This window comes from Diabrotica virgifera, chromosome 5, assembly GCF_917563875.1.
Source record: "Diabrotica virgifera virgifera chromosome 5, PGI_DIABVI_V3a".
Taxonomy (NCBI): Eukaryota; Metazoa; Arthropoda; class Insecta; order Coleoptera; family Chrysomelidae; genus Diabrotica; species Diabrotica virgifera.
In genome coordinates this window covers 18322433-18349363 of record NC_065447.1, presented here as the reverse complement: position 1 = coordinate 18349363, position 26931 = coordinate 18322433, and the positions used below count along the sequence as shown (strand labels likewise).

The 26931-nt window shown below is 33.5% G+C and overlaps 1 protein-coding gene across 2 annotated transcripts in view; it reads left to right on the top strand.

Moving 5' to 3' along the window:
* LOC114332711 (ras-related protein Rab-40B) overlaps positions 1-26449 on the top strand; it is a 39587-nt gene extending 13138 nt beyond the window's left edge. For both annotated transcript variants that reach the window (XM_028282537.2, XM_028282538.2), the window contains exons 3-4: positions 5023-5322; positions 15443-26449. In XM_028282537.2, coding sequence (XP_028138338.1) covers positions 5023-5322; positions 15443-15726 — 584 coding nt within the window. In that variant the 3' untranslated portion in view covers positions 15727-26449. The remainder of the gene's footprint in view (positions 1-5022; positions 5323-15442) is intronic.
* The last annotated feature ends 482 nt before the right edge of the window (positions 26450-26931 follow it).

The following is a 26931-nucleotide window of genomic DNA, read 5'->3' as shown; positions in this document are numbered from 1 at the left end:
AAAAAACAGTGCGAAAAAGTAAATCTCATTTAAAATACATTGTTACTTCACGCACATTTTAAATCCTTCACGCACTGCTATCTATAATGACAGTTTTTACGAACTAAAAACTTATACATAATATGAGATAGAGTAGATAAAACAATTTTACGATGAGCTCAGCTGAGACGAAAAAATAACTTTTAGCAAAAAAAGTGTTGTAGTTAATGTTTTCAATGCAAATTTAGATATAATATTGCAACAACCTACTAATAGGTTTGACGGATTAAGATACATGTTGTAATAGGTTTTCATGTCTATTCCCAAAAAATCTATTACCTAACACTAACTAATGAAGACTTATTAAAGAAAGGCCAAATATTGTCATTTACATATATTTTAGTAATTATACTGTTATTAGTTGTCGTTATGTTTATAATACGGGGCCCCACAAAAATTGTCGCGGGGGGGCCCCGCAATCTTCAGCTACGCCACTGCTTACATTTACTGTATAGAAGAAACATACCAATCAATATTATACAAACCATCGAAAACATCTATTTTCATAATCGAATACAGGCAAAGATAAATGGAAAACTAACGCAGTTTATACCAGTACAAAGCGGAGTCAGACAAGGTGACTCATTAAACCCACTGCTCTTTAATATAATAATGGACGAAATAATAGAAGCAGTACGTAAAGGTCATGGTTACAGAATGGGGAACAAATAAATCGAAATATTATGTTATGCAGACGACGCCGCATTAATCGCCGAGACAGAAGACGATCTCCAAAGATTAACCCACATCTTCAATACAACAGCCAAGAAATACAATATGATAATATCAGCAGAAAAAAACAAATGTATGACAACATCCAAATACCCACTACGATGTAAAATCGAAATTGATGGGAAAATAAAAAAGCAGGAGGCAAGGTTTAGATATCTGGGAATAGATATAACCATTTATGGAGATGTTGAAGAGGAAGTACGACAACAAAGCTTAAAAGCAAGTAAAGCGGCGGAATCTCTTAATGACAATCTGGAAGAACAAACACCTAAGACAAGACCTGACACATCTAAAACGAGACGACTACTAGAAACAACAGAGATGAAAATACTCCGACAAATATCAGGGAAAAGTCTGTTGGATAGGGAGAGAAGCGAAAACATAAGAAGATAATGCAATATAGAAGACATAAATGGATGGGTGACAAAACGGAAAGAGGAGTGGAACGAATACATTGGTAGAATGGCAGAGGATAGGATAGTACGAATAGCACGAGATAAGTCACCAAATGGATGAAGAAGTATTGGCAGACCAAGAAAAAGATGGTGCGATAACTTAAACACTTTAGGAAGCTAATATTGAAGAAGAAACAGGCTTTAAAGCCTACATACAAGGAGTAAGAAGAAGAAGAAGAAGGTTGATTGTTTTCTGAACCAGTGAACTCAAATTTATGTGCCACGCCGATTTGTTAACTATTCTGACACTGTACTAACTTCATATCTACGACGTTGGCTATCCCCTAGTTCAATTTCAATATAGTGCAGTCACTGAAGGTTTTCACCTCTGATTTTGTTGAACCTCCATCGATTTTCATGAAAATTGGTGAGCAGTTAGAGGGTACCTCAAGCAACAAAGGTGACATGATGCCAACTTGCGCTTTTACCCTGGGGGTAGATGCCACCCCTTTTCTGGGGTGAAAATTATTTTTTTAAAAATAATACCATAAATCGATAGAGGGACAAATTCTAAGCAAAATTTGTTATATTAAGTTATTAACATAAATCAATACTTTTGAGTTAATAAAGATCAAAGATTTTATTTTTCGTAAAAAAGTGCATGTTTTAAAGCTGTTTTTCACGTATAACTCAAAAACTATTAGCTTTTACAAAAAAGTTATTGTTACCAAAATTGAAGACAATAAAAAACTGAATACTTCGCTCAAAGTACTAAACTAATGTTAATTCAAAGTCGGTTGTGGGTCATTAAATGTATATTTTTTTCGATGAGTACTCAAATCTAAGTGTTCAAGCTTAAATAACGGGAAAGCGATGCAATTTATAAAATATACCTGCTAAACACTTATCAAGGTACTTCAGAATACCTAACAAATGAGCTTCAGAAGAAGTTAATAGCATCAAAATTAAGCAAGATATGATGAAACTAAGAGAAACCTATCGAATTTTTTAGGAAAAAGTAAAAAAATAAAACATACTCCATTTCCACAAAAATTAAAATTTATACTAATCCTTAAAAAAATTTCTTTGTATTAGCATAAGTAATGATTTTAATAATTTTCACCGGTTTAATGCATATTTTTGAAAAAAAACATAATTTAAAAAAATCAGAACTTTTAAAATTATTGTCATTTTCATCTTCTTTGATAATAACTATAAAAATACTCAATATACGTAAAAAATGGTAAATAACCAAATTTTAGTTTTTTATATATCAAATATTATACTTTTTTTACCATTTCTGTAGGGTGAAAAATAATCAAGATAGAAACGTTTAAAGCTTAAATTTTGCTGCAGAACTATGCAACCGTGGCCAATTAATCTTTGATTTTTAAAAAAGTAAGGTATTTAAATGATTAATTTCAAAGCGTTTTAATAGCCTTTGGAATTACCTTTCAAACCGTTTTTAGGTGAACATGATATCTTAAAAGTTAACGAAGTTATTAAAAAAAACAATAACATTTTTTGGAAAAAATTTTAAAAGATAAAGTTTGAAAAATTTTTGGAGCATAAATTTTAATGCTATTAACTTGTTCGGTATCTCATTTGATAGATATTTCTAAGTACTTTCACAAATGTTTTATAAGTTTATGTTATAAAATGCATCATTTTCCCGTAATTTAAGCTTGAGTACTTAGATTTGGGTACTCGCCGAAAAAATATACATTCAATTACCTATAACTCGCTTTTAGTTAACATTAAAAGGTTGTTCTAGTAAGAAGTTTATTTAATTTTTTACACTCGCGATCATAAAATCCGGGTCACCCTGAAAATTTCAAGTTTCTTAAACATTTTTGCCTCTGGTACAGTAATATCATTTTTTTAGGCTAAGCTAATATATTTTTTATTTGTCATCAATGTTTGTTTAAAAAAAACGGTTTTTTATTGTTTTTATTGAAACAGCAGATAACAAACCAAATTATTGATAATTCAGACAAACGAAAAAAAAATGGAAAGTACAGAACGTGGTAGAACATCAGTAAAATTTCTATGTCTAATATCGTGTATTGCCTCCCCTTGCTCTAATAACCTCTTGCAGACGACGGGGCATACTCTCAATTTTACTCCGGATTACATGTTGTGGTATGTTATTCCACTCTCTAACTAACAGATCCTTAAGCTCCTGTGCGTTGTTAGGAGAAGGTATATGGGTTTGAATACGTTTTTTCAAATTATCCCAGATATGTTCGATAGGATTTATGTCCAGAGGCCTAGCTGGTCAGGGTAACCTCGTAATTCCAACCTCATCCAAGTATTGCATACTGATCCTGGCAACGTGCGGTAGCGCGTTGTCCTGTATAAAAACGGCATCTTCTCCAAGCCCCACCATAGCGGGCATAACGTGTTCCTCCAGAATCTCCGTAATGTACTTTCGGGCAGTTAAGGACCCAAGTAACTCTGCGGAAGTCGGAAGCCACACCTCCCCAAGCCATAACCACCAAATGGCATTCTTGGAGCAATGCAAGCTTGTGAAAATCGTTCGCCAGTTCTCCTCCAAACTCTTACACGTCCATCGGATCCAGTTAGGAAGAAACGGGATTCATCTGAGAATAACACTTTGCTCCAATCGTTAATTCCCAATGCGCGTATTGTCGAGCAAAAGCTAGTCGTACAACTCGATCCTCCCGGCGAAGTGTCGGTCCTGTAGCCATTACCCGAGAAGATAGTCCAGAAGAGCGAAGTCTTCTCCTGACTGTTGCAACGCTAACGTTGCAATTTCGTACTTCCTGTAGACGATTTCGATGCATAACTGCAGTTGAGGTCCGGTTTCGTAAAGCTTGACTCACAAAGAAACGGTCATCTCGTGTCGTGGTCTTTCTTCTTGGTCCAGAGCCTGGTTAGTAAACCCGTCTCCTGAAATCGTTGAAGTACTCGTTGAACCGTATAAAGGCTTACACCAACAGTTCTTGTGCCTTGCCGTTGAGCGTGACCGTCTTCCACAAGCGCAACAATTCGTGCCGTTTCAACAACAGTCAAAGGCATTTTTGGCAAAAGATAAACAATAATAAACACTAATAATGACACTAATGAACAATTATGACTGCAATAATAAACGGTTTTCGCTTCTTTTGACAGTTATAGATACCATTCATTTTGACACGTTTGCAGTTTTCCGCGAAATCGGCAATATAGGAATTCTTTGTTACAGAGGAAATCGCTAAGCCGACAACAATTGTCAGAAACGTGTATTAGTTTGTATTTGTTATTATTATTTACGATAAAGCTCGTTAAAAATGAAATATCGGTGATTTTTAAGGTGACCCGAATTTTATGATCGCGAGTGTATTTGCTTCAATTTTGGTAATAACTTTTTTGTAAATACTTATAGTTTTTGAGTTATCTATGAAAAATCGGTTAAAACATCCATTTTTCTTACGAAAAATTAAAATTTTTGATCTTTAATAACTGAAAAAGTTTTGATTTATTTTAATAACTTTATATAACAAGTTTTGCTTAGAATTTGTCCCCCTATCTAATTATGGGGTTATTTTTAATAAAATAATTTTCACCCCGAGAAGGGGTGGCATCCACCCACAGGGTAAAAGCGCAAGTTGGCACCATGTCACCTTTGTTTCTTGAGATATCCTCTAACCACTCACCAATTTTCATGCAAATCGATGGAGTTTGAACGAAATCGGAGGTAATAGCTCATATCCACCTTCAGTGACTTCACTAATAGTAATTTTGTTGATTATAATTTTTGTATCATTTTCAGAGCAGTGCTCTAAAATCGACATCCATGTTTCATGACGCATAATTGAGTATTTACGTTTTTAATAAATATTCTCTTCCACAGGAGTTCTTCTAGTTTACGACATAACTAACCGATGGTCATTCGACGGCCTAGATCGATGGTTGAAAGAAGTGGACGAACACGCACCGGGTGTGCCGAAGGTTTTGGTTGGTAACCGCCTCCATCTGGCTTTCAATCGTAAGGTCGGTCAAAGAGATGCCCAAATATATGCGAACAAACACAGTATGGCGTTTTTCGAAGTCTCACCCCTTTGTAATTTCAACATCCACGAAAGTTTCTGCGAGCTATCGAGAATGGCATTGCACCGAAATGGAATGGAGAGGTTATGGAGATCAAATAAAGGTTTGTTATTGATGTCTTTCATGAATTTCATTACAAATTATTACAAGCCTCTGTGGAGTAGTAGGAGTACCCTTTAACTGTTAACATAATTTCTTAGAATTCTGATAAATATTAGAAATCAACATAAGTTTTACAGTAGAAGGGTAGACCGCTTATTTTATGTAAAAACCCTACCCAATTTCAAAGATAGGTTTTCATTAAGGTGCGTTATAAGTAAAGCTCGGATTTATAGGCAACAAAAATTGAAGAAAAAGGCGCCTATATAGGCAAAGATTTTTATTAAAAAAGGCAGGAATATTAACATTTAGGCAAAATATAGGCAATAAAAGAATATAACTTATTATTTATTGTACAAAGTGAATTAACGTAATATTAACTTAAGGCAGGTATATTTACACATCATAATCATAACATTAGTATAAATAAACTAGTAACTAAATAACTGTAAATTAATAATTAAACATTGTAACCACTTAAAATTTTATCATTAATAGAAACAACTTAATGTTTTTCAATATTTTCGGTCTTAAAACTATGTCTTCGATCACTTAAAATTAATTTGTACATTGAAAACGAACGTTCGACATCGACAGATGTAATTGGAGCATATTTCAGAGCGGATAATAAATCTGGCATAATTTGTAATTCCTCGGAAAATGTCCCATTCAAAACTTTAGCAACATTAGATAAAAACGAAAAACCTTCATTCTTGTCGAAAACATATTTCATTTTTTTTTAAAATTAATTGACCGTTACTTCCAGGTGCCGATTTAATTTTCGTCTTTAAATTATCTATTAATTTTACTGACTCACATAAATTTATCTCTTGTTTTTCTAATAAGGTAATTGTGGTAACTATTAATTTATAATTGTCATTGATATAAGCGAGTTCCTGTTTCAATTTGGGATTTTTTAATATTTTTTTTGCTTCTCGAATGGCTTCGGAAATATCATCATCAAATTCTGACATAACTAATTCTATTTCATTGCAGTGTTCAAAGTAAAAAAAACTGCTTCGAGCTAGGTTCCCCACCTTGTAATTACTGGTTTAGGTGGCAAAGGGACACCGGGAAGTCTTTATTTATATATTTGCACCCTCAACGGAGCCTTTACAAAAACTTTTTTCATAAAATTTATAAAATTATTTACCAACGGAAACAGATTTCTTATTTCTTCAGCAATTCTATTTACCCCGTGGGCTACACAAGTGCAATGAATTAAATTAGGATAAAAAATCTTTAAATTAACAGCAGCTTTTAACATATATGCCGCAGCATCTGAAAGCATTAAAACTATTTTATTCACTGCTATAGGGTTGGGTAAAAAGAGGTTTGTTAAACTATCTTGTATAAATCGAGTTATTGTTAAAGTGTTTGTTTTTTCCAATTCTTTAACGGCAACTAAATAAGGTTTTCTCGCAAAGTTTTCGTTCAAAATTCCAATCATTAAATTAGCTATATACCTGCCGCATACATCTGTCGTTTCATCCACGATAATATACAAAAAATTGCCCTCTAACTCCCGCTTAATTTTTGAAATACATTCCACATAACATTTTTCCACAGTATGTTTTCTCAATGTACTCTCGTCCGGTAAGGATTTATTAAGATATTTTTCGAAAAAGCATTTAAAACTAGGGTTATTAACTTTATATAGAGGAATGTTGGATGCAATCATCATCTGGCATAAATCAAATTTAAATGCGTCTTCCTCCTTTTTTTTGAACTGCTTAAACTATCCCGCAGAGATATTTGGGCTAACTTAGAGGAATTTAATTTTTCCAAATTACGTTTATGAAGTGGGGTTCCACAATGCTGGTCAATAAAGTACTTTTTTCTACTTGAATCTGAGAATTTAAAAAAAAAATAATTAGAATTCTAAAAACGCTTTAGAATTTAGTTATGTTGTGGGACGAGAAAAAAAGAGAAAAAATAAAACTTACCGATTTGCCGCATGGTTTACAAAATGCTCCATCTCCTTCTAGAGAAAGTTCCGAATAAGGTGCGATTCATATCCTTAATTTAGATGTCATCTTTTCACACAAATGTCTAAAACGTTTTAAAACGTGTTCTTTGCTTTTCGGTATACGCAACAAAACAACTAGGATATAGCAATTTGTGACTAAACTCTGATACAGTAACCGACTGTACAACTGATAATAAACTAATAAAGCTTAGGGATTTCCAAATAGTTAACCCTTAAGTCTCCATCAGGTACATTTTCCTAGAAATCTGTTATATAAACAAACCATTGATATTTTATTATTGAGCCAAAATTTTATTATACTCGTAGAATGGTTTAGTAATAGAATAATATCATGGGTAGTACCATGAAATTTTAAAAAAGGCACAAATAGGCGGAATTTACGAAAAAAGGCAAAAAGTGCAAAAAACAATTATAATAGGCAAAATAGGCAAAAAAGGCATTTTGCCTATAATCCGGGCTTTAGTTATAAGTATGTATTTTTCCTGAACCAACAATAGCGAATACAGAAAATTTCAATAAAAATATTGCAATAAGGAGATTTTTTTTCCTCCGAGGCAATCACTGTCGAGTGAGAGCATTGCTAATTTTAATAGTTATTTATGATATAAGTGTTAAAAGTACACGTTTAAGGCACGCATGTGAAAGTTTGCAGAATGAGCGACAGCGAGTTCTGCAATTCACATGAGTGCCTTAAAAATGTACTTTTTAACACGCATACCATACAATATTTTTTCTACAAACGTAATTACAGGACAATATCTACAAAAACTTTTACTTGAACTTGACTGACATTCCATTTTGCAGTGCCATAGTTAAGGGCAACTTATTGCACATGTTATTATGTATGTCTTGTAGTTTGGGTTTATCTATTGTATCTATTTAGGGGTTGATACTTTAATGGAAGTCGCCCCCTCTCCCAAGGCAAATATTCCGCCACTGCTACTGAAGCGCCTGTAGAAAATTGAGGAACAATCACAATAACTGCTGCTAGTGCAGAACAAGACATCTCACGTTTTCACGCATGCACAATAGAGTGCCTTTAAAAATCGTTAGATATGCCGACGAAGCAGTAGTTTTTGCAAATAGCTTAGATTATTTTTAAAGAATAATCTCCAGCATATCAAATCAGTAGAGAAAATGGACTTGATCTCAATACGAAACGAAAAAACAAAGTACATAGGTACATGAGTATTACGGTAGTAGGTAAACGCGAAATATTATTTATAATCTTCTACGGAAAAATCGGGTTTATGTCATCTAGTCCGTTCTTTAACGGTAAAATATTGCAAAACCTCTATATTTTATAGAACCACTTGGATTGACATGACATTTGGCATACACATAGCTAAAAAGTCAAAGAAAAAAAGTGATATTGTGCCGATATGTGCTTTTGCCCTGGGGGTGGTTTTCACCCCCTCTTGGGGGTGAAAAAATATTCGTCCAAAGAAAGTCATGAAATGGATAAACTGGATAATTTTAAGTAACTTTTGTTCTATAGAGTTTTTTCACTAAGTCAATACTTTTCGAGTTATTTGGCAGTGAATATGTTCATTTTTTCAACAAAATAACCACGCTTTTAGACGGTTTTTCGCAAATAACTCAAATAGTAAGTATTTTGTCGAAAAAACATTCTTAAAAAAAATATAGCCTGTAAAAAATTTAAAAAATGGTGTATACATCACGTCTCTACACCTAGTAGAAGCAGAGTTATAGCTAATGAAAAATAGGTTCATATTCGTCAAATTCCAAATGCAATACTTTAACGTGAAATAACCAAAAATGAAGCACATTTCGGGGAAAACTCATTTCAACTTATTTAAAGTGTTTAAAAAAAGCTTCATTTTTGTTTTATAAAAAAAATTTGTAGCATCAAAATTAAACAAGTTACGCTCAAAATAAAGTTAGTTCCTTTTGGTTTTGGTAAAAAAATCGAGAAAGCACCCCCTAATTAGTATCTTAAATGAACTTAATCGTTACGACTTCACAAGTTTCTTGACTTATGTATATATTGTTTATATGATCTGTAAGTTTCATCAGTTCAAAGTACTTATTATTGAAAGGGCTGTAGTTAAAAGGGGTTGAACGAGTCACTGATCACGTATGTATGCAAATTTAGAAACACCAAATCTTAATCAATTTTTGTCTAACAGAAAAACAAAAAAATACATTATATTCAGAAAAGCAAATCTGACTTTTTTTGTTTTTCGAGATTTTTGGTATCTCTAACAATTTTTAAGTTATTTTGAAAAAAAAGCATATTTTTCAAAATTTAAATTTTTAAAAATTTTATTATGAAACTTACAGATCATATAAACACAACATAAGTAAAATAATTTGTGGAGCGGTAACGATTAATTTCATTTAAGTTGCTAATTAGAGGTTGGTTTTCCCGATTTTTTTTTTGCAAAAACAAAAGGGACCTACTTTATTTTGAGCGTAACTTGCTTAAATTTAATGCTAGAAACTTTTTGTAAAAACAGAAATAAAGATTTTTTAAAATACTTTAAAAAAGTTATAATGGGTTTTCTCCAAAAAGTGCTTAATTTTTTTGGATATTCCACGTCGAAATATTCTATTTGAAATTTGGTGAATATGAATCTATTTTTCATTGACTAAAACTCTGGTTCTACGAGATCCAGAGACCTAACGCGTACACCATTTTTTTTACTTTTTTATAAGCTATATTTTTGCTAAGAACGTTTTTTTCGACAAAATATTTACTTTTTGAGTTATTTGTGAAAAACCGTTTAAAAATGTGGTTATTTTGTTGAAAAATGAACATATTCACTCGCAAATAACTCGAAAAGTGTTGACTTGGCAAAAAAGCTCTATAGAACAAAAGTTACTTAAAATTAGTCAGTTTACCCATTTCCGGACTGATTTTGGACATATATTTTTTCATCCCCAAGAGTGGGTGAAAGTCACCCCCAAGGGCAAAAGCACACATCGGCACAATATCACTTTTTTTCTTTGATATGTAAGCTATACGCATTCCAAATTTCATGTCAATCCAAGCGGTTATTTAAAATTTAGAGCAAAAACCGTGAAAGAATGGACTAATCGTCGACTATCTGTACGTTAAGATTTTGATTATTTCGGTTAGATGCATCATATGTCGTGTTAACTAACGACCTATCAGGATACTTCAGTAGCAATGGCGAAACATTTGCTTTGGGGGAGGGAGGTGACTTATAATAAAACACCAACCCAAAAATATATAAAATAGATAAACAAAAACACTCAATGACTACTACCATTTGAACTGTCTGTTTCCTGTCTACAGTTGAGTCCGAGAATCTTTACCAGTGCGTCATCATTTAAAGCATACGAAATAAGTCGATGATAAGTCGGAAATTGAAATTTACTAAACGCAACAGCAAGTGACAGTAAGTGACTTGCTGTTGCGTTTAGTAAATTTCAATTTCCGACTTATCATCGACTTATTTCATATGCTTTAACACTAGAAAGTCGGAGGGGCCAATTTGGCCCCTGTTGCGATTTGAAGTTGTTGTAGTTTTTTTATAGTCTAAGAGCTAGTGAACCCTCCGACTAACGGTCGTCCTGTAAGGCTAGAAATTTTTCTAGTGATAATTCATAGCACACCAAGGCTAAAAACCATGACCTGGCAGGCCTCAGCGGTGCACGTGTATCTACCAGGTGAATCGAAAAGTGCAAATTTAGGGGGTAAAATAAACTTTCTCCTGTAAGGTTTAAATTTAAGTATGTGTTTGAGTAAGTCATTTAGAAGAAATGTTTACAATGACAGGCGATTCTGAAGAGCATAAGACCTTGCCAGGCGAGGGGAAAGATTAGGGGTTTTTCCTAAAATTATTCTTTTTGCATCGAACAATTTTTTTTACGTTTTTTGAATCATTTAAAACAGAAAAGGTTCTTAGTGATTTTTCTCTTAAGTTAATAGTTTTTGTTATATAAGCGATTGAAAATTTTGAAAATTGCGAAATCGGCCATTTTTAACCCTAAATCGGACATTTATCTAAAAATTTCAATATTGGCAAGGTACGTAGATATTCCTTAAACATTGATTGATGAAATCCCGAAGAGTTTTTTGCAATAAAATATCGAAAACCCTTTGTTTTTTTAATTGCTAATCAAGCGGGCCCTACACTGTAGTATCAAGGGCGGATCCAGGGAGGGGGCCATGGGGGCCATGGCCCCCTCCGAGAATTTAGAATAATATAAATTAAAATATTTGCAGTTCAAATGTTTTTAATTTCAAACACATAGATATGTACAAAACAAGAGATAAATACGTTTGCTGGACTAGAATTGAAAAAAAGAAGTAACGGAGAAGCTTCAAGAATGACTTTTGGGTTTTTTATAAATCAAAATGTTGATAATTTTACAGAGTGCCAATTGTAAGAACGATCTTGACAGCCATTAAAATCGTATGAATTTCCATATTGTATACACACAAAGAATAAAAAATTTCTGTCCTTGTGGGATCGGTACTCACCGGAGGGACCGCAGACGTTCGGATACAATTAGCGTCTCTTTGCAAAGACAATGACGTCGACTTTGCAAAGTAACAAGACACTTACTCAACACACACACTACACATTACACCTGAGTTAGTGATAAGTTATACAATTACTTGGCTAAAGGTTCTAGTTCTAAAACCAAGGCCAGAATCAGAGAAAAAAATAAGCATAAAAAAGAAATGAAGCGTTACTTGGGTCACTAGCACTTAGATCAAAGGAGTTGGTTGGTATTTTCGCACAGTCAAAAGGAATTGTTTTACAAATATTGCGTTTTCTAATGAAAAATATGGTCACAATCCAATAACGGGATGACAGCCCAAAGACTTGTCACGAAACCTTTAACATCTTTCGCCAAACTCATGAGCAAAGACGGAGTCATATAAACCCATGAAAAAACATCATACCACAAGGAGTGCGTTCAGGTTGAGCTGAATTTTCTAAAAAGTTATCGCAACCCTCAAAAGTCAGTCATTAACCAGATAGACTCTCAGAGGTCTAAACAGAAACAAAAAATAAAGAAAAACTACGACCAATAGTAGGGTCTATAGTGTTCTTAGGTCGACAAAATATTCCTCTGACAGACCATCGTGATGATGGCCTTATGCTTCTGGACGAAGATGCCGGACCTAGGAATCGGGGGAATTGCTGTGGAACTAAGGCAAAACCCGATATGTCAAAAATTATCGATTTTTCGTTTTTAATGCCAATATGTACCTTGAGCGATGAAGAATGTGATGGCAAAACCCTACATGGCTAAACGCATCCATGTAACCAGTAGATAAAAAAATTGTTTCCGATAGGTCCACTATTACAACAACACCGCGAACTTTTAAACTCATCTGCTGCAAAATCACGTTTTTTACATATCGGGTTTTGCCTTAGCACCACAGTGTTAAGGTTTAAAATCGCATCAGGAAATAAAACTCTTAAATAACACCTATCCACAGCATCTTCCTGAGCAACATGCATTAGTAGCAGCAGTCAAAACCAATTAATAACATGTTGTCGTGAAGAAATAATTGAACAAATAATATTTGACGAAACGACTGACGTATCCCACGTGGAACAGCTTTCTCTAAATTTGGGATACATACACAATAACAACATTCGTGAAGACTTTGTCAAATTCATTGACGCTTATGAGAATCTAAAAATAATTAGTGAAAATCAAGAAAGAGGGACAGAACTAGGCCTGGCAGGAGAAGCATTGGAACAAATAGTATTAAACTTGTTGAAAGAACTGCACTTGGATCCGAAGAAATGTGTATTAATCGGTACTATGGCAGGAATGGTGAGTTTTAAGGCACTTCTCAAAGTGTGTGAATATTGACTTAAAACTCACCATTGTAACCCTAATATTTAAAAATTACCCCCCGTACTTCTGGTACTCCTCCCCAAAAAAAGTTTATGGCCCCTCCCGAAAATCGGTCCTGGATCCGCCCTTGTGTAGTATAAGTGAGGACGTTTGAGTTTGCATAAATTCATTATCTCGAGAATGGGCAAATTTCAAGAGAAATCCTCAGACAGATCGATTTTTATTTTTGAATTAGGACTTTTTGGTATATATATATAATACTAGTGACGTCATCCATCTGGGCGTGATGACGTAATCAATGCTTTTTTTAAATAAGAGTAGGGGTTGTGTGATAGCTCATTTGAAAGGTTATTTAATTCTCTATTCACTAATATAAACATTAACATAATTATTTATACAGTGTGTACAAAAAAAAAAATTCTTCTATTTGTCAAATTTAATCAAAGTTAATTAAAAAAAAAATTTTTTGTACACCCTGTATAAATAATTATGTTAATGTTTATATTGGTGAATAGAGAATTAAATAACCTTTCAAATGAGCTATCACACAACCCCTACTCTCATTTAAAAAAATCATCGATTACGTCATCACGCTCAGATGGATGACGTCACTGGTATTATATATATGCCAAAAAGTCCTAATTTAAAAATAAAAATCGACCTGTCTGAGGATTGCTCTTCAAATTTGCCTATTCTCGAGATAATGAATTTATGCCAACTCAAACGTCCTCACTTATACTACAGTGTCGCGTCCGCTTGATTAAAAATTAAAAAACAAAGGGGTTCCGATATTGTATTGTAAAAAACTCTATGGGATTTTATCAATCAATGTTTAAATAATATCTACCTACCTTGGCAACTTTGAAATTTTTAGATAAATGTCCGATTTAAGGTTAAAAATGGTCGATTTCGCAATTTTCAAAATTTTCAATCGCTTATATAACAAAAACTATTAACTTAAGAGAAAAATCACTAAAGACCTTTTCTGTTTGGAATGATTCAAAAAACTTAAAAAAAATTTGTTCGATGCAAAAAAAAATAAATTTAGGAAAAACCCCTAATCTTTCCCCTCGCCTGGCAAGGTCTTATGCTCTTCAGAATCGCCTGTCATTGTACAAATTTCTTTTAAATGACTTACTCAAACACATACTTAAATTTAAACCTTACAGGAGAAAGTTTATTTTACCCCCTAAATTTGCACTTTTCGATTCACCTGGTAGATACACGTGCACCGCTGAGGCCTGCCAGGTCATGGTTTTTAGCCTTGGTGTGCTATGAATTATCACTAGAAAAATTTCTAGCCTTACAGGACGACCGTTAGTCGAAGGGTTCACTAGCTCTTAGACTATTATTTGAGGCAATAATAATTTCATATTTTATGACTTTTAATATTTTGATACAAAGACTTATTTAACACAACAAAGTATTCTTTACTAAATTTATTAACTGTAAATTGTAAATGGTTACCTTTATACTGGTACTGATCATCTACGTAATCAAGATAAAATTGTTGGTGAACACAAGTGAACACAAAGATACAATTGTGGGTATAGAGGACCAAATGACACGTCTTTATACTACAAAAGTAACTTCAAGACGATGGCCTATGTACGTGTTTTAAAATACTCTTGACTGGGAAGCAATAAATGCATGGGTTATTTGTAAAGAAATAACTGGAAGTAGACTCAGTTTATTCTTCGACTGTGTGAATAATTATGGGCCCCATACCTTGCCTCCCGAAATCTGGAACTACGCCTAGCAACACCAGGTCTACCAACAACTATCATTGTTACTATCCAAAAACGACAAAAATATCAGTTGAAAATATTTTGTAAAGGAAATCATACTTCCAATGATTGCCGCGGCTGTAACAAGGCAATGTGTGGCAAATATCAAAAACTGCAAACTGTATGGTGTTCCGAATGTTTTTGATAGGCAGCGAATGTGTTAAACAATGAAAGTAAAAAATAAAATCAGATTCTATCGTCTAGAGTAGATTTAATTTCTTTAAACTGAGTTTTAATTGATTAAAGAACGTGGGGCCAAAATGATCCCTTCCGGCTTTCTAGGTAGGTAAGCTAAGTCCGATTTTCTAGTGTTAAATGATGACGCACGGGTAAAGATTCCCGGACTTAACTTTATATACATTTTCTGACGTTCCAAACATTCCTTACGAGATATTTCGGGATATTTCGATGACGTCTAGAACATTCTAGATAATTAAATATTTTTCTTTTTCGCCAAGAGACTTTTTCTATATGAAATCAATCTTACAGTAAGAATGTTTTAATTAATCTCGTAAAATGTATATTTGTTGTAGTGTTGAGCCTTCAAGAACTGTGCTGCAGAGCCATTGTTGCACGCACAACGGTGTACAGCATCGAGCAGCTACCGTTACCAACCAGCGTCAAGTCCCACTTAAAGTCATACGCACTGACGTCATCTTCGACGCAATGGCGGTACGTCATCAGTCAGAAGAAGAACAGTCGAGGATCGAGGAGTCGCAAAAAGCGGTTCACGAGCACGCCCACGACGCCCGGTTCAGTGACGGACAAAGACAGTATAACGAGCTGTGTACCCAGAAACTCTTGTACTATATCCTGACGCGCCCGGAATTCCTTGGACTTCATTTTCAGGACTACGAAACTCACGAAATGGATCAGGCGAACCTATAGGTCAGTAAACGACCGTTTTGGACTGTAATTTTACTCGTCAAGTCAGATTTTCTTGAAAATTTGGATTTGGGTTTCTCTTACCATCCACTTCACGTTTGAACTTGAGCTCAAGGTTGCTTTTACGCGGGAGTTGAAAGCCACCTCTTCTCGATAGTGTAAAAACATACGTTCAAAATAAGTCCGGAAATGGATAAACTGACTACTTATTATACCGCCATGTATCAACCACTAGAATAAATGTTGTAGATGTGTATAATATCGGACGTATCTTTTTTTTCTGTCACTTATGACGCACTGAAAAAAGCCTCTGCACACAATTGTTGGTGTAATGAAAATTACATTTCTTAAATACATCTCTTAAAAAACAATAGTATTTAAGACATGTAATTTTCAATACACCAACAATTGTGGCTCAATCCCAGAATATAAGAATATATGGTGCTTCTCAGAGGCTTTTTTCAGTGCGTCACAAGTGACAGAAAAAAAGATACGTCCGTTATTATACACATTTACAACATTTATTCTAGTTGTTGATAGATGGCGCTATAATCGGAAAAAAATTATTACCTATTACATATCTATACGGCTAAAATCTAAAATTCTTCTCAGTCTTTCAGTATGTCATTAATTTTGACGTCATATATGATTTTAAGAATGTAGAGAATCATTGCTTGGAAATTTAGTTACAGCTGACAGTTGTCAGAATAGTAGTCAGCCAAATATGAGAAGGTTATTGCAGTATAACCCTTTTATTTGCAATTTGGTATAAAAACAAATAAATTGTGTTTATTGCATTTATAAAAATGTTTGTTCTTTGATTTGTACAGTCGTATAGATTGTAGATCAGCGATTCTCAATCTGTGGTACATGTACCACTGGTGGTACAGTTCATTACTTGCGGTGGTACACAAAACACAAAAAAAATTAAAATAGTAGTAATAGTAGTAAGTCTTCATAATACACTCTAAAAATACAGGGTGTAACAAAAATACAGGTCATAAATTAAATCACATATTCTGGAACCAAAAATAGTTCGATTGAACCTAACTTACCCTAGTACAAATATGCACACAAAAAAAAGTTACAGCCCTTTGAAATTACAAAATAAAAATCGATTTTTTCCAATATATCGAAAACTATTTGAGTTTTCTTATTGAAAACGGACATGTGGCATTATTATGACAGCAAAATATTAAAAAAAATTCTGCACCTCATAAAAATTTTATGGGGGTTTTGTTCCTTTAAACCCCCCAAACTTTTGTGTACGTTCCAATTAAATTATCACTGTGGCACCATTAGTTAAACACAATGTTTTTAAAACTTTTTTGCCTCTTAGTAATTTTTCTAACTAGTTTTTATCGAAATATTTTGAATATTTGTCAAATCCACCACATATTTGTATACTGTTAAGTACGATTATAGAGACCCTATAATAATATGAAAATTTATTTATAAATTACAGATTTTATAAGTATATTTTGAACCATATTAAAAAAGAAGCCACATCTCGATAAAAGGTGCCTTATCGGAAAAATACTAAGAGGCAAAAAAGTTTTAAAGACACTGTTTTCAACTAATGGTACCGCAATAATAGTTTAATTGGAACATACTCAAACATTTGGGGGGTGTAAAGGCACAAAATCTCCATAAAATTGTTATGTTAACATTTTAAAAAAGAAGCTGCATCTCGATTAAAACTGGTATATCTAAAAAATACTAAGAGGCAAAAAAGTTTCAAAAACATTGTGTTTAACTAACGGTACCACAATAATAATTTAATTGGAACGTACATAAAAGTTTGGGGGGGTTTAAGGGAACAAAATCCCCATAAAATTTTTATGGGGTGCACAAATTTCACTATAATTTCTTTTTCAGATGTTCCTGCCATAGTCATGCCACATGTCCATTTTCAGTAAAAATCTCCAATAGTTCGATATATCGGAAAAAATCGAGTTTCATTTTGTAACTTCAGAGGGCTGTAACTTTTTTTTGTGTGCATATTTTTACTAGGGTAAGTTAGGTTCAATCGAACTATTTTTGGTTCCAGAATATGTGATTTAATTTATGAGCTGTATTTTTGTTACAACCTGTATATGTGGTACCAAAAATAATAAAAAGAACTGTAGGTGGTACATGACTCAAAAAGTTTGAGAACCGCTGTTGTAGATAATACGTAAATCATATTTTTTATTATAGCGCCATCTACCAACAACTAGAATAAATGTTATAAATGAGTATAATCACGGACTTACCTTTTTTCTGTCACTTCCAACTTAATGCGTTAGAAAGAAATCGAAAAACTGTGACGCACTGAAAGAAGTCTCTGAGAAAAAGTATAATAAGAAACATAACTGACTAATTCTAAGAAAATATTGTTCTACAGAGTTTTTTCACTAAGGACCGGTTTCACCAACAACAAATAAATCAGTGAATAGTTGTTCGTCGAATAAAATGTGTTAGTCGATTATATTTTTATTGTGTTTCAATAAAATTTTGATAATTTAAAGCTAAACTGACGAATGTTCATTGTTATAGATATTTAAAGCGATATTAACTTGTCAATTATTCGAAGAGTAAATATTTATTTGATAAATAAATAAAATAAGTCTTATTGGCCTAAAATAAATAAAATATGTATTTTTTGTTACATTGGCCCCACGTTGGGCGCCAATGTAATGAAAGGATAATAGAAATGTGAATAGACAGAGGCAAACTGAAAGGAGTTAGGCTAGCGATATATGCAAGAGAACGACTACTTGACACTCAAGGATGGATACGGCCAATTTGCATGCCTGTCAAAGACGGTAGCTCAAAGTAGATAGTGATGATGACTAAGAATGGAAATATTAAGATACGTATAAGGTACTGAACATGAATAAATATGAATAATTTCTAATGATGAACAAATTGAATAAAAACAAACAAATCATGGGCGCCAGGAAATGATGTCCGATGACTTTCCCAGGTATCTGGAAATACTATTCCCAGGAACTTTAAGGCCGGCGTAGCTAAGCGGTAGTGTGTTTGGCTCTCGTGCCGGTGGTACGGAGTTCAAATCCTACCGCCGGCAAGAACAACTCGACATTTTAAAAGTGTCTATAGGCCCCAGGTCGACTCAGCCTGAATAAATAAGTACCTTGGGTAAAACCAGGGGTAATAATAGGCGGTTGAAGCGTAGCACTGGCCCTGTTACCTTCCTTGTATACTGTAGGCCCTAGATATAGCAGAGTACCCTGCTATACTCCCAAAGCCACGTGAGTGGTATAAATTATTAAGTCTTATTTGACCTTGGTGAAACGTAGATGTATCAGTTTTATTGGTCGAATAACTTTATTCATCGAATCAACTACTATTCGTCGTTGTAAATCGGCCATAAGTTAATATTTTTGGAGTTATTTGCGAGTAAATATGTTGATTTTTGAACAAAATAAAACTGTAAAGATTACTTTCATTTGGGATGCTAATTAGGGAGCGACCTTCACGATTTTGTTTAGCAAAAAAGGGACCAACTTTTTTTTGGGCGTAACTTGTTTAGTTTTGATGCTAGAAACTTTTATAAAATCACAAAATTAAAGCTTTTTTAAATACAAAAAAAGTTTTGATGAGTTTTCCCCAAAAATTGTTTCATTTTTTGGTGATTTCACTAGTAGTGTAAACTTTCGTTACTTTGGAATATGTGTTTTGTAACGATTCGTTACTTTAACTATCTATACCCGGAACTTTATACTCGTTACTTTCGTCACTGCCTCGATTTATCTTTCGAAGTGCTAACTACCGACACCGACATACCAATCGACACAGTATTTGTTTGGTTCGGTGTTACCGACATCTGGGTATTTCGCTAGATTACTTGTACCGAAAGTAACGAGAATTTCTAACAACGAGGTATCGGTACTTTGGGTACTGGACAAATACCCGTTAAGTCTGTTTTAGACTATAACATAGAATGATATAAGACAATGGTATACTAAGTTTTGTCACAATGTAAAACAGGAAACAAAATCTGTTAACAGAAAATGTTATACAAATTAGAACATGTCCTATTTGATAACAATTTTTAGTACACAGGTATGCGCAGTTAGGTTATTTTCGTTATACTGTCACATTGGTTCTTTTAAGGTTAACTTTTCTTTTAAGAAATGTTGCAATGGAAGCAGCTGATAATAATAGAGTTTTCTTATCCATCATATAACATATCTTTGTAATATAAAATATCAAAGATAAAACTAACTAGGTTAAATGTTGAAGAAAATGAGGTTAAAATATTCTTAAAAGAAAATAAGAAGAAGAAAATTGAGGTTAACAGTACATGTACCATCACAAAAATATAAAAAAGTACTTTTTAGCATGTAATGCGCAGAATCACATAACATATTCTAATAGGAAAAAGTGACAATGTAATACACAAAACTTCTTGTGTGAATATTGTACACAATCATTTCATGTAAGTTTTTGTTATACCATGTCTGTCTAAAACAGACATTACTTTGTAACGCATAGGTACTTTTTTTTACATCACTATATTTCACGTTGAAATGTTCGATTTGGAATTTGACGAATAAGAACCTACTTTTCAAGAGCTACAACTCTACTTCCACTGAGTCTGTAGACATCTTTTTTTTCGCATTTTATGAGCTACGTTTTCGCTAGACTATTTTTTTTTCGATAAAATGCTTATGTTTGAGTTATTTGCGAAGAACCGTTTAAAATGTGTTATTTATTTGTTGAAAAATGAACATTTTTACTCGCAAATGACGCAAAAAGTATTGACTTAGTGAAAAACTCTATAAAACAAAGATTGCTTAGAACTAGTCAGTTTATCCATTTCCGGACTTATTTTGAACGTATGATTTTTCATCTCCGAGGAGTGACTTTCGTCCCCTAAGTAAAAGGAACTCTGGAGTGAAGTCCAAAAGTGAAGTAGAGGTTAAGACGAACCTAAATTCAAATTTTCATGTAATTCGGTAGTGACACGGAAAATTACATGGTATCCTCGTATTCGACGTTCTTTTACTGACCTAGAAATGGATCAGGCGAACCTAGTGCGATCCGATTGGTATCATAACAAAATTTTAAAAAGTAACACCATATGAAAAATATTTTTGCAATTTGTAACTGACGTTGAGTACAAAATATCTAATGTACTTCATCATTAAATGATGATAATAACGAGACATTAAAATTTTAATATATCCACTAATTTATTTTTTAAATGATTTTAATAATATTACACGATTACAGCTTTGTAATATATTCTATTGGGTATATCTGTCTTTTTTTTTTCATAAACGATAATTGGCGAAATACATTATATCCCACAGAGGTATTATAACTGTTTCTCTCGTTCTTTCTCTCTTATATCGTTTAACCTTCGGATGACCAAGGGGTAAATTTGGACACCAGCGTGTGTTTTTCTTTAATAAATTCAAAAGTATTTTCAATTTTTAACTCATTATTTTTTTATTTGACTTTAATATCATTCTAGATATCCTCATATTTTGAAATAAAAAAAATTTCCAATATTTTACGAATAAAAAATATATTCTGAAGTTGATGTTTAGTAAAATACCGTCTATTATGTGGAATTCCAAGTAGTTTTACACTGCGCGTTATCAAAATCTATTTTTAGACTGTGGTGTCTGTTACGTACGAATCATGACATTCCTGTCTGCTACAGTTAGTCATTATTATTATTTCCTGGGGTATATTATTATAGTTTCTTAGTATTTTGTGTACATATAAGATATGGCCCGCAAATATCTTACTGAGGCCGAGTTACAGGAAATTGTTACTGCTAGCGATTTTTATGATGATATAGAAGATGAAATAGTATCAGAAAACGAGGATGTATTGTTAGATGAAGATTTAAATGCTGAAAACATTAATTCCAGGTCATTTTTGACCTGGGGTCATTTTTTACCCCCGTTGGTCATCCGTGTAACAAAAAAAGGTTGGTCATCGGAAGGTTAACTCTGAGAAAAATATGATTTTTCCTATTTGAATGGTTTTCTTGATATTTCTCGATGTATACATTTGTTTTTGATCGTACAAAGAGATAGGCAGGACATGTTGCAAGAATGGAAGACTACAGGTGGACAAAAAAATTGCTTGTGTGTAGACCATGGGCAGATAAGCAAAGCCAGGGAAGACCCCAACGAGATGGACCGACAAAAGAAAATGGAAATATTTTGAGGAGGCCTATGTTTAATAATCGACAAAGCGATTGATGATTATATGTCAAACAGTATTTTGAACTTTTCACCAGTTGAGTCATACAACTAAACAAAGAATGCCATTAAGTTTGAAAATAAAAACAGGATACATCGATCAAAGAAAGTTATATTGCATACCAAACAACAAAAAATGTGAAAAACGGTGTAAAATGTGTTAATTTTTAGTGTGCAGTGGTCTGAACTGTCACAAGGCAATGCCCAGGCTTATCGGAACATAAAGCACAAAAGAATGGAGTGTCTTACGCATCATCATTATTCTCTTTACCTTATCCCTATGCGGGGTCGGCTTCCCTAATTGCATTTCTCCACACAATTATATTTTGGGTTATATCAACATGACCTGCCTTATCGTCTCCCCCCACATCTTCTTTGGTCTGCCTCTCCTACTCCTTCCAGGAATCTGCACTTCAGCAGCAATTCTTCGTATTGCGTGATTAGCGTCTCGACGTTAAACATGACCAAACCATCTTAACCTATGCTCTCTCATTTTGGCATCAATTGGTGCCACACCTAGACTTCCCCTAATATACTCATTTCTAATTTTTCCTTCTTTGTCACTCCACTCATCCATCTAAGCATTCTCATTTCCGCCACATGCATTCGTTGTTCCTCTTTCTTTTTCACTCCCCAACATTCAGTTCCGTACATCATAGCCGGTATTATGGCTGTTTTATAGAATTTTCCCTTCAGCTTCATTGGAATTTTTCTGTCACACAACACACCACTCGCTTCTTTCCACTTCATCCATCCAGCCCTAATTCTACTGCATGCATCTGCATCTATTTCTCCATTACTCTGTAATACCGATCCTAGGTACTAAAAACTACTGCTTTTCACAATCATTTCACCATCCAAAGATACCATTTTATTTGTAGTAATTCCATCTTTAAATGAACATTCCAAATACTCTGTTTTTGTCCTACTAAATTTTGATCCTTTTTCCTCCAGAGCTTGTCTCCACTGTTCCAGTTTTTATTTCTAAGTCTTTTCCACTATTTCCTATTAACACCACATCATCAGCATACTGTAGTTTCGCTGTTATCTGGTCCAAAACTAATGAGAATAAATAAGGACTAAACACCGAACCTTGGTGCAATGCTCCTTTCACCTGAAATTTATGTCTCTCCCGCCCCTGTCCTAACACTAGTCGTTACTCCCTCATACATATATCTTACAATCTTTACATATTCGCCAGGGACTCCTTTCTTATTGAGTGTCCACCACAGAATCTGTCGAGGAACTCTAGGCTTTCTCAAGATCAATGAATACCATATGAGCGTTGGTATCTTTATTCCAGTATTTTTCCACTCAGTTGCCTTACAATGAAAATTGCATCTGTTGTTGATCTGCCCTGCATAAAGCCAAATTGATTATCGGATATTTCGGTTTCTTCACGTATCCGTCTATCAGTTACTCTCTCCCATATTTTCATGGTGTGGCTAAGTAGTTTTATAGCCCTGTAGTTTGTACATTGTTGTATATCTCCCTTGTTTTTGTAAACAGGTACCAGTATACTGCTTCTCCATTCGTCTGGCATTTGTCCAACTTCCATAATTCTATTAAATAGACCTGCTAGCCAACTTATTCCTGTCTCTCCAGAAATATCAATGGAGTGTCTTACATATATTATTTTCATATCATACTCTACATCTTTTTCTCATTTGTCTTCCTTTAGGATCAGAATGAATGGTAGTTTTCCGTAAGGTGCGTAGTAGAGGTCTGTAAATTCTTTATTTCCACATCAGCAGGTTTGGTTTGGTTGACATTTTTGAAGTACGTATAGGAAACATGTCAAAGAAAAAAAATTATATACCTACTGCTGACAAAGGTGAGTGCTACTCCTTGTCGGGGGTGAAAATTGTTAACCTTTAACTCCCTAAATCGATAGAGAATTTAATGTATAGAAAAAAAATTCTTACAGATTTTTCTCGGTAAGTTAATATTTTCCAAGTTGAAATTGAAACGCTTGAAATTGTTGATTTCATAGCTACATAAAAACGCATGTTTTGGGTGGCTTTATAAAATAACTCGGAAACAGTACATTTTGACCAAAAAGTAATACGAATCAGAAAGAAACCTTTGAAAATAACAAATCAAATGGTTTTTTTTATCGCGGCTATACTATACAACCTGAGTTAGAACCTGATGAAGGTGAGAGTTTATTTGAATTAATCTGCAATCGAAACTTTTATCATCAAATAATGTAAAAAGAAGAAGTTTTTCAGAAAAAATATGATCATAATGTTTTTAATAGTATGTATAATGAGAGCTTTTAAAAAATAAAAGTGATGCAGATGGAAAACACACGAGTTGTTGAAAAAAACACAACGATTAATCTCATTAAAAATAGAAGAAATTAATGAGTTTTTCACATAAATGAAAATTAATCTTATTTCATGTCGAGTTAGCTTTATTTACATATGAACAACGTGTCCTAAAATTTTAATAAGTTTAAAATGCCTAGATTTGAAAAATATTTTAATTTAGTATTAAATTAGTTTTTGAAATTTGATTAAATTATTCCATTTTTTCAAAATTACTCTAACTAACAAATATGTAAAATATGCACGAATCATCATCATCAATGGTGCTACAGCCCTATGAAAGAGCCTCAACCTTCTCAAGTCTATTACACCAGTCAGTCCTATCCATTGCCAACCGTTGCCAGTTTGCTGCACCTATTTTTCTCCCATCCTCATCTACACCATCCTTCCATGTAAGTTTTGGCCTACCCCTATTTCTACTTCCCATCGGTTGTGACATAAGGATTCTTCTAGGAGGGTTGTTATGCTGTGATCTTGTTAGAATATATGCACGAATACGAAAATGTATTTTTTTTGCAGAAAATGATTTATTCTTATACGATAAAAACTAATTGAGATGTTGACGTTTAAGTTTGCACATAAGTGTGAGAAGTTTGGCGTTTGCTTTAAAAATCAAAAACTTCAAAAAAGGTCAACTTCTCAGATCTTATAATGCTCAAAGTTTCCTACAATATAAGCTTTGGATCAATTAGATGTCTTTAAAACTCTAGTAAGACCATTCTAGTAAAACCATTTACGTTTTTTTGTCAATTTTTTTGGAATGTATAAATATCTCAGATTTCAACTATTTCGGAGCAGCAAAATACTCACAAACGGTTTATGTACAGACTGTTTACTGTTTAGATATACCCCAATGAAGTAAGTGCTAAAAGCGGCAACATTGCTTATGAGAATGAGTTGCCTTAGTTGCGTTCACGGGTACAGTGGACAAATTGTTGCCGACAATTGCTAACCTCACTTAAAATAAATAATACCGTTAATAGATAAATATACAAGGTATATTTACTTTTAATTAATATTAATAACTAATTATTTTGTATATTTATCTATTAAGGATATTATTTATATCATTTTAAAGTGCGCATGCGTTTTGCTGCTAATTTGTCGCCGACAGGCACCCGCGAATGGGCATATTGCTACTGTAATGACGAATGACTGAAAGAATCGGCGCGAATCAGGTACATTAGGTGGACAGCGGGGAAGCAGTGTTGCCATTTTATAGTGTGTATATCTAATTGAAAACTAAACAGTCTATATGTATTAGTAGATTACCTATTAGGTCAATGGTAATCTATTAGATGTTAAAAAAGCAACAACAGTAAAAATGCTAAGTAAACCTGTACCAGAAGAACTGCTTGTAACTTGATAACGCCATTGTACAAAATGATGCGGTACAACGTGTAGCTGTCTAAAAGTTTGACTTGTCTATAATGCAGCCTATGGCACTTGCTCTGGTGATAATTTTTAAAACTGTCCTCCAATAGGGCTTTTCATTCAGAGTCATTTGTTTTGAGCTTCTGCCAAATGTCGTATAATCCGTGTATATTAATATTATACACAGACTATACAACATATGACCGAAGCTCGAAACAAATTACTGTGAATGAAAAGCCCTATTGATAGTTTTGATGGAAATGAAACTTTCGACAGAAATTCGGAGAGCCGATGGTGTATTTGCGACGTGTTGCAAATTTGCAACATTTAGATTACATTCCATGCCTCGTTTTAAAGTTTACCCGAAAAAGCATACAAAATAGTAAACAGACAACACTACCTGTGGTGGAAATGTCATAGCATTTCCGATTTATGAATTTTATTTTTGAATATGAACAATGGACAAAACAATTTTTTAGATGCGTAATATTAAAGAACAAATAAATAGTCTCTAAATTGTCTAGTATACTAAATACTTTTTGTAAAAAAGCTTTTTCATATGGTGCCTTTTTACATATTCGTGAATTTCGTCGTTGTTGGAGATGAGACAATATTGATTCCATGTTAAGAAAAATGGTGAAGTGACCCGAGAGAGACTAATTTTTATTTATATACGTGTATTGTTGTGGAATGTTTGGTTTTGCAAATAATGATCAATCTATGACTGAGTTTTATTTCATACTTACACCTTTATACCTTTAGTATATTTATTGATAATTTTGAACTTCAAAAAGAAAAGATGCTTAAATTACAGATGAGATTAGCCAGGTCATAATATAATACCTACTGACGTTATAGTTATGAAGTAACGAATTTTTCAGATGAAATAAAGGTACATAGATAGATAGATTCAATGAGGTAGCTTGTGGCCTATTCTACTGTTAACTTTTCAGATATATTGTGGCCCTCTAGTAGCCTCATCCTTTTAAAAGTTGTAATAACTTTGAAACTGAACCTTACACAGTGCTTTGAGACACATACAATGTGCTCTGCTGTTTTTTCCTGTAGGTGACACCAAAAACATTAAAGAGAAATCTATGAAGCTTCCATATATGTTTACATCATTTATTGAATCTGTTTGAGGACTACTCTCAGTGTGCAGACGTTATCTGAGCTTCTGTATCTGATCCTCACTCAATTTTT